This window comes from Lingula anatina, chromosome 8 (genome assembly GCF_051362555.1).
Source record: "Lingula anatina isolate TDL-2025a chromosome 8, LinAna3.0, whole genome shotgun sequence".
Taxonomy (NCBI): Eukaryota; Metazoa; Brachiopoda; class Lingulata; order Lingulida; family Lingulidae; genus Lingula; species Lingula anatina.
The window spans coordinates 5,608,292-5,617,309 of record NC_141774.1 but is presented as its reverse complement, the minus strand read 5'-3'; the positions used below and the strand labels follow the sequence as shown (position 1 = coordinate 5,617,309).

The 9,018-nt window shown below is 38.1% G+C and overlaps 1 protein-coding gene across 26 annotated transcripts in view; it reads left to right on the top strand.

Annotated features, from left to right (window-relative positions):
- The first annotated feature begins 2,289 nt into the window (after positions 1 to 2,289).
- The window catches only part of LOC106162182 (uncharacterized), a 28,843-nt gene continuing 22,114 nt past the window's right edge, over positions 2,290 to 9,018 (top strand). For 3 of the 26 annotated variants that reach the window (XR_015335674.1, XR_015335673.1, XR_015335672.1), the window contains exons 1-16: positions 2,290 to 2,480; positions 3,068 to 3,094; positions 3,381 to 3,428; positions 3,781 to 3,843; positions 4,165 to 4,230; positions 4,574 to 4,657; positions 5,232 to 5,294; positions 5,616 to 5,693; positions 5,996 to 6,049; positions 6,370 to 6,447; positions 6,714 to 6,767; positions 7,099 to 7,164; positions 7,375 to 7,449; positions 7,760 to 7,813; positions 7,927 to 7,995; positions 8,863 to 8,947. Coding sequence is in view for 23 of the 26 variants with exons in the window: in XM_087019051.1 (XP_086875177.1) it covers positions 2,411 to 2,480; positions 3,068 to 3,094; positions 3,381 to 3,428; positions 3,781 to 3,843; positions 4,165 to 4,230; positions 4,574 to 4,657; positions 5,232 to 5,294; positions 5,616 to 5,693; positions 5,996 to 6,049; positions 6,370 to 6,447; positions 6,714 to 6,767; positions 7,099 to 7,164; positions 7,375 to 7,449; positions 7,760 to 7,813; positions 7,927 to 7,995; positions 8,885 to 8,946 (1,011 nt within the window). In the remaining 3 variants the exon portion in view is untranslated. The remainder of the gene's footprint in view (positions 2,481 to 3,067; positions 3,095 to 3,380; positions 3,429 to 3,780; positions 3,844 to 4,164; positions 4,231 to 4,573; positions 4,658 to 5,231; positions 5,295 to 5,615; positions 5,694 to 5,995; positions 6,050 to 6,369; positions 6,448 to 6,713; positions 6,768 to 7,098; positions 7,165 to 7,374; positions 7,450 to 7,759; positions 7,814 to 7,926; positions 7,996 to 8,862; positions 8,948 to 9,018) is intronic. The other 23 variants (XM_087019060.1, XM_087019059.1, XM_087019058.1 and 20 more) reach the window with 18 other exon arrangements.

Sequence of the window (9,018 nt, the reverse complement as noted above, 5' to 3'; positions counted from 1 at the left end):
TATTATGGTGGGACCGAAAGATTGAATAATTTTTTTTAAAAATTCATATTATGCTTGGATGTTTGCCGTCAATTGAACGGGGAATATGAAATTGAATAATCGAATTATTTTCATAGGCCCAACTTTGAAGAGCTGACTAATACAAATGCCAGAATTTGTGGTTGCTCAAATCAAATGAGTTTTTTTCGGCTAACTCGTCTCTGGGGGGAAATCTCTGCTTTCTTTTCCCCCCTTTTTTATCATTGTTAAGAAATGTTCGCTTTTTGTCTGATCTTCCTTTGTTGGAAACCTCATGTTGGTGTACTATCGTGATTAATCCTTGGATTAATCTTATTACGAAGTTTATGTACCGGTAAATGTGACACTTTTTCTATATTTTCATCTTTTTTTTTAAATTTACGAGGGGGCCAAGCATACATCAAGAATACACTATACCTTTGGCTGCTGTTTTACTCTTTATGGCAACAATAGAATTTAGGAGAGACCGGGGCTAGTTGGACCCCTGGGTAAGTTGCCCCCCCCCCCCCCCCCCCCCCATCAAGTTACTTTAAGATGCTACATTATTTCATTTGGATTCACCGCCGACGCTTTCTTAGCACTATTGGATACGGTCACTTTACAAAATGATGTGATCAATTCTTTTACCCCATAGTTACTTTATCATAAATTAATGGGAGGCCAACTTACCCCGGGGTCCAACTAGCCCCGGTCTCCCCTAAGTCAGATTCATTCACACTTTAATGATACCTCTGTTTTCGCCTTTGGGACACCACGGAGTCAGCCAAACGACAAAGGAGCAGGTAAGTTGATAGTGACGTAATCAACTCTATAATGACTGGTTAGTGGTAAAACATTATCATGGTACGCGGGGAAATCCCTTTGTATCATTGATATAGAAGCTTGAAATGAATCCAACATAATTAGGACTTGTCGGTCGTTGGCTTTCATACCGGACTTTATATGACATAACCATGCATCGACACGTACACTGTAACATGTAGCCCATGGTGGAGACTCATTGTTTGTGTTTAAATTCAAATTATAGTATTCAGCTGAAGTGTTAAATATACCTATACGTACATGTAGCTATAACCATGAGTTTCGACTAAAAGAAACGAAGAGGGAGATAGACCTTAAGATGATTTTTTTTCCGTGAATATTCCATCAAATATTTTCTTTTATCACCTAAATGCACCACATCCACAAAATTTAAGAAAAAAAAATATGGCGTGCATGACATGTCTTAACCAGAAACTGGTAGAGATTTACCTGGTAAGTTTTAGCAGTCTCTTCGCTGTACAATTTAAGTAAAATGTTTGCATTTATGCACGTTTTGATTTAACAGATACTGTTATAAAAATGTATTCTCGTAAACCATGTGCAGAATGTACATGTAGGTACAGAGAAACGTAATAAAATAATAACAAGTAATCAATTAATTAAACAAATGTTAATGTCCGAAAGTCCCTTCTTTATCGAAAAACGCGCATCAAGAAAAACAGGGTCTGGTGTTAAAAATTCATAAATAAATGGATAAAGTAAAATGAAATGAAACTTAAGACTCATGTTTGTTTCTCATTTAAATATTTTTATAATATAGAAAGGCAAGGTAAATAATTTAGACTTAGTAAGTTCATTACCACTGGGTTTATAAAGAGAGCAGTATGTTTTTTTATTTCAAAGTTAATAACAATATCGGCGTAAAGTGCCGTTATGCAGCCAGTCTTGTGGATTCTCTTTGACGTTAAAAGTCAGAAACAAGTGAAACTATTTCTTTTTAGGACGGCACCAGGACTCGGACCAGCGTTGCAACAATTGCGATATCGATTTATATACAGCTCTGCGTATCACGAGAAAGGAGAAACTATTGGATTTTTAGGATGGCGGTCTCTGTCAGTTTTTTTTATATCAAAATAGTTACTCGTGGTACTTTAACAATTTATAAGTACATGTCCATGACTATTCCTTCAGATGCACGTAAAAGAAATAAGCTAATAAAATGATCGGCCTCCCTCTCTGTTGAAAAGTTCTTAAAAGTGCAGCAGCTGGAAGGCAGCCATTTTGTTTTCAAAAACAAGCACATGACGTGGAATGATGTGGAAATCAAAGAAGTCATGGCGCACAGAACAAAGGCGCGGGAATCTCCGGCCATTCTCAATATTACCGCTGATTATACCCTAAGATGGAACCCAACTCTACGGCCGCAACGCGTTACTGATCACAAAGAATTTAATTCAGATGCAGTCACTTAATTACCTCCCCAATCTTGTTAAAGTAAGAGAGCCACACCCCCTTGTACTGGGCGTGACTCAGGGAGATATAAAAGCTGCATTCGTCTAATAGCAGCTCATTTCAGGTTGAACGACAAACGGACACGACTTTTATTCGCAGAAGCGATCTGAATTCAGCTATGAAGAATCCATCCCTTCTTTTTCTCTTCGTTTGTGGACTTGTTATAATAGGAATATTTGGAGAGGAAGGTAAGTAACCAGTATGTGCATTGTGTGTGTATTTGTGTGTATTTGTATGTTTGAGAGTGCCCAACTTGAGTCAGATTATGACTGTGTCTGCGTCTTTTTAGGTGTGTGTACATGTATATATGTAATTGTATGTATTTGGGTTTTTCAATCTCTCTCTGGGCCTTTTCTCTCTCTCTCTCTCTCTCTCTCTCCATGTGGTCTGTTGCCTTTGTGTTAACAGAAAAAGAGAGATTCACAAAGAACATTTTAGAGGTAAAAAAGTGAATTTGAACTTAATTATCAGTGCCTTTAGGTGTATAATTCCAAACTAAAATGTATCTTTTTACATCAGTAAATTAGTCTGTTTGTAAATCATAGTGCAGTTATGACAGACATCTTACATCTTACCCGTATATCTTACCTCGAAGAAACTTTTGCTTTTAACAATGGACAAATTATTTCAAATAATTTGTCCATTTTTTAACACTGTCTTTTACGTATAACTATGATAAAAAGGAAGATTTAATTGAATCTGAGATAATGCACCGTAATTGAAATGTTTGAAGCATATAAGAACATTAAATAGTTATATTTTTGTTCGGTTTCAGCCGATGAGAAGAAAAGGGGATATCGAGGTAAGCCGCTCACATACACGTAAAAAAAAAAAAAAAACTATCGCAATCAAGCACACATACACTTAGACACTGAAGTGGGTTATTTTAGGCATACAAGTGATGTAATATAATATAATACTTACTGTCCTCTTTACATTTTTGAAGAAAAAAGTTTGAATCTGTAAATATTAACAGTTACAAAACATATATTGTAGTAATAAAAATCTCGATCCTGTGAAAATGCAAGGCTTTGTAAATGTTTGTAGCAGATGGGCCACGTAAAAGTCATCTTCTTGTTCGGTTTCAGGGTATAAAACTCAACGGGTGGACGACAAACTGAACCGAAGAGGTTACGGTAAGAACACACGCACACAAACATGAACACGTGCTAGTACTTACACACGCTGGTACATATACACACGGCAGTGCACACATACATTTTACTGTAGTAGGAACATAGACGCTCTCATACCTGTACACACATAATAAATAACCAATCGCCATCACAAACACACACACTCTTTTATGCTATAAAGGGATATGGAAAGCATGAAACGAAGATGTATGTAACTTTTTACAAAAAAATAAAAATAAAAATAAAAAAAAAAATAAAAAAATACAGAGAGAATAAATCCCGAAACTGAAACTGTTAGACTGTCTTAATGTTTGAAGCAGACGAGAATACTAAATAGTCGCCCACCTTTCAGGGTATGGAGCTCAGCGGGTGGACGACAGTGACGTAGATGACGAAGTGAAGCGAAGAGGTTACGGTAAGAACACACGCACACAAACATGAACACGTGCAGGTTCATGCACACGCATATGGTCACACTACCCTGCACGAATGCATTTTACCTGAAGTAGAAACTTTGTCAAGCTCAGGACAGAAATAATGGTTTCTAAAATGGTAAGAATAGGTTTGCACTGCATTTAAAATAAATTCTGGGGCGACAATGAATACTAAAAATACCGTACGCTGCAGAAAGAATGCAAACATAAAAAATAAATAATTAACCCCGAAACAGTGATAATGCAATGCTGTCTTAATATTTGTAGAAGACGAGAATATTAAATAGTCACCCACTTTTCAGGGTATGGAGCTCAACGACGGGTGGCCGACAGTGACTTAGATGACGAGGTGAAGCGAAGAGGTTACGGTAAGAACACACGCACGTAAACATGAACACGTGCTGGTACATATACACACGGCAGTGCACACATGCATTTTACTGTAGTGGGAACATAGACGCTCTCATACCTGTAGACACATAATAAATAACCAATCGCCATCATAAACACACTCTCTTATGTTATAAAGGGATATGAAAAGCTTGAAACGAAAATGTATGGAACTTTTTTCGTAAAAAAAAAACAAACAAAAAACAAACAAACAAAAAAACAAAAAAACAAAAAAAACAATAAGTCCCGAAACTGTGAAAATGTAACACTGTCATAATGTTTGTAGCAGACGAGAATACTAAATAGTCACCCATTTTCCAGGGTATGGAGCTCAGCGGGTGGCCGACAGTGACGTAGATGACGAGGTGAACCGCAGAGGCTACGGTAGACATTATGGAGGTTACGGTAAGAACACACGCACACAAACATGAACACGTGCCGGCACATACACACGCATGTGACCACACGACATCGCACATATGCATACTACCTGTAGCAGAATCTTTGCCAGGGTCGTGGCAGAATTAATTTTGCCTGAATGTTATGGCTTATACTATGATAAGAATAGTTTTTCGCTGCATTAACAATTAATTTTTGGGCGATAAGTAACTATTAACGTTACCGTGCACAGCCGAAAGAAAACAAATATAAGGAAATTTTCATGACCACGGTGTAAATGTGATTTAATATCTTTACATCGATACAGGCACACATGTATTTTTCTGTAGTAGGAACATAGACGCTCTCATACCTGTACACACATGATAAATAACCAATCGCCATCACTAACGCACACACTCTTTTATGTTATAAAGGGATATGGAAAGCATGAAACGAAGATGTATGTAACTTTTTACAAAAAAAAAAAAAAAAAAAAAAAAAAAAAAAATACAGAGAGAATAAATCCCGAAACTGAAACTGTTAGACTGTCTTAATGTTTGAAGCAGACGAGAATACTAAATAGTCGCCCACCTTTCAGGGTATGGAGCTCAGCGGGTGGACGACAGTGACGTAGATGACGAAGTGAAGCGAAGAGGTTACGGTAAGAACACACGCACACAAACATGAACACGTGCAGGTTCATGCACACGCGTATGGTCACACTACCGTGCACGAATGCATTCTACCTGAAGTAGTATCTTTGTCAAGCTTAGGGCAGAAATAATGGTTTCTGAAATGGTAAGAATAGGTTTTCACTGCATTTAAAATAAATTCTAGGGCGATAATGAATACTAAAAATACCGTACGATGCAGATAGAAGGCAAACATAAAAAATATATAATTAACCCCGAAACAGTGATAATGCAATGCTGTCTTAATATGTGTAGCAGACGAGAATATTAAATAGTCATCCACTTTTCAGGGTATGGAGCTCAACGACGGGTGGACGACAGTGACGTAGATGACGAAGTGAAGCGAAGAGGTTACGGTAGAGTTCACGGTAAGCACACACGCACGCAAACATAAACACGTGCTGGTACACACGGCATTGTACACATGCATTTTACTGTAGTAGGAACATAGACGCATTCATACCTGTACACACATAATAAATAAACAATGGCCATCACAAACACACACACTCTTTTATGCTATAAAGGGATATGGAAAGCATGAAACGAAGATGTATGTAACTTTTTACGAAAAAAAAAATTACAGAGAGAATATATCCCGAAACTGAAACTGTTAGACTGTCTTTATGACGAGAATAATAAATAGTCGTCTTATTTTCATGGTATGCAGCTCAGCGGGTGGACGACAGTGACGTAGACGACGAAGTGAAGCGAAGAGGTTACGGTAAGAACACACGCACACAAACATGAACACGTGCAGGTTCATGCACACGCGTATGGTCACACTACCCTGCACGAATGCATTCTACCTGAAGTAGTATCTTTGTCAGGCTCATGGCAGAAATAATGGTTTCTTCCATGGTAAGAATAGGTTTGCACTGCATTTAAAATAAATTCTAGGGCGATAATGAATACTAAAAATACCGTATGATGCAGATAGATAGCAAACATAAAAATATATAATTAACCCCGAAACAGAGATAATGCATTGCTGTCTTAATATTTGTAGCAGACGAGAATATTAAATAGTCACCCACTTTTCAGGGTATGGAGCTCAACGACGGGTGGACGACAGTGACGTAGATGACGAAGTGAAGCGAAGAGGTTACGGTAGAGTTCACGGTAAGCACACACGCACGCAAACATAAACACGTGCTGGTACACACGGCATTGTACACATGCATTTTACTGTAGTAGGAACATAGACGCATTCATACCTGTACACACATAATAAATATGGAAATAATAATATGGAAAGCATGAAACGAAGATGTATGTAACTTTTTACGAAAAAAAAATTACAGAGAGAATATATCCCGAAACTGAAACTGTTAGACTGTCTTTATGACGAGAATAATAAATAGTCGTCTTATTTTCATGGTATGCAGCTCAGCGGGTGGACGACAGTGACGTAGATGACGAGGTGAAGAGAAGAGGTTACGGTAAGATGACACGCACACAAACATGAACACGTGCAGGTTCATGCACACGCGTATGGTCACACTACCCTGCACGAATGCATTCTACCTGAAGTAGTATCTTTGTCAAGCTTAGGGCAGAAATAATGGTTTCTGAAATGGTAAGAATAGGTTTGCACTGCATTTAAAATAAATTCTGGGGCGATAAAAAACATTACGCTGCAGAAAGAAACCCACGGTTTTTATGAGTCAAAATATATCTATTTGTTTTTATACCTTAAGACCGATAATGGAAAACTATAGAAACTTTAGAAACAAACAAAAGGCTAAATATAATAACCTATATCTGTTTCAGGTTACTACCGAGCTAAACTTAACGACGTTGACGACGAACAGAAACGGCGCTTCAAAGCTTCCAGAGGTAACATGCTCTCATATATACACACCCATAATCAATAACCAATCGCCTTCACAAACTCATGCACTCTATAAAGGGATATGAAAGGCGTAAATATGTATGTAACATTTTCCCAAAAAATTACAAATAGAATTGACCCCGAACCTGTGATAATGCAACGCTGTCTTAATATTTGTAGCAGACGAGAATATTTAATAGTCACCCACTTTTCAGGGTATGGAGCTCAACGGGTGGACGACAGTGACGTGGATGACGAAGTGAAGCGAAGAGGTTACGGTAGAGTTCACGGTAAGCACACACGCACGTAAACATAAACACGTGCTAGTACATATACACACGGCAGTGCACACATGCATTTTACTGTAGTAGGAACATAGACGGTCTCATACCTGTACACACATAATAAATAACCAATAACCACACTCTTTTATGCTATAAAGAGATATGGTAAACATGAAACGAAGATGTATGTAACTTTTTTTTCGAAACAAATTACAGAGAGAATATATATAAATCCCGAAACTGAAACGGTAAGACTGTCTTAATGTTTGAAGCAGACGAGAATAATAAATTGTCGTCTTATTTTCATGGTATGCAGCTCAGCGGGTGGACGACAGTGACGTAGATGACGAGTTGAAGCGAGGAGGTCGCGGTAAGAAGGTGTTTCTGTGATTAAACAAATTGCGTCAGATAAAATGCAAAACAGTCGAAATTTTGGAAACATTAAACTAAAATCTAAATGACAATAACCTCTATCTGCTGCAGGTTACTATGGGACCAAAGTTAACGACAAATCCGGTGACAACGATGACGAACAGAAACGCCACTCCAAAGGTAACATACATACATATACACACGTCGTAACCGACGCAAGGACAGACTGTTTAGGTCGTATAGATAAATTCAACATTATGAAAAAATTAACAGATAGAGAAATTCGTAATAGAATGCTGTCACCCCTCTGTTTGCAGTATCCATACACTTAGATCGCATGTACAACGAGTTAAGCTAGGCTTTACAAATCCTGGGGACTAAATATGGCGGTCGTACATGAAAGAAAAACCGCCTAATCTTTTAATAGTCTCTCCGCCTCTCACACGCCTCCCCACACGTCGTCCCTGCGGGGGGACAGTCATTAAATCTCGGCTCCATTGGGACGACACATGGGGAGGCGTGTGAGAGGCGGAGAGACTATTAAAAGATTAGGCGGTTTTTCTTTCATGTACGTCCGCCATATTTAGTCCCCAGGATTTGTAAAGCCTGGCTCAACTCGTTGTGAATGCGATCTTAGAAACACAAATTTGTGATAAAATACGTGTGCGAAGAGTTTTTATGGTGATAAATTATGGTAGTTGGGCACTCATGACTTGAGTTTATCATCTAACACCCCATTTCCATTGATTTTTAGATCGATCTATCCCTGTGGGGAGTCTCACTAGATTACTGTCAGCTTGGCCGGCTTAAGCGTCTGTCCCGCCTACTAAAAGCTGTAAGGGGGTAATTAACTATGGTGTCCGCTCGGCTTACTGCAATTAAGCCTGAACCCCCAGGGAGTTAGGTCGATCTAAAATTTAATCTTTAGATCGATCTAAATCTCTGGGAAAGCACCCTAAGGTTACAGAAGCTGCTTCAGTAATTATATATGTATCTGCAGACAATTATTATTTGTCTGAATACCCACATCTGATGTTTTTATTGTAGCTCTGTATGACTTTGTTTTCAGTTGAAGACGCCAATATCAACCTGCTTAAACGACTCCTGGATCTTCAAAGGAAAAAGCACTAAGGTAATGTGAAAGAAGTAACAATAGTTCATAATATTATATATTATATTCAATAAATCAGAGGTAAAAAAGAA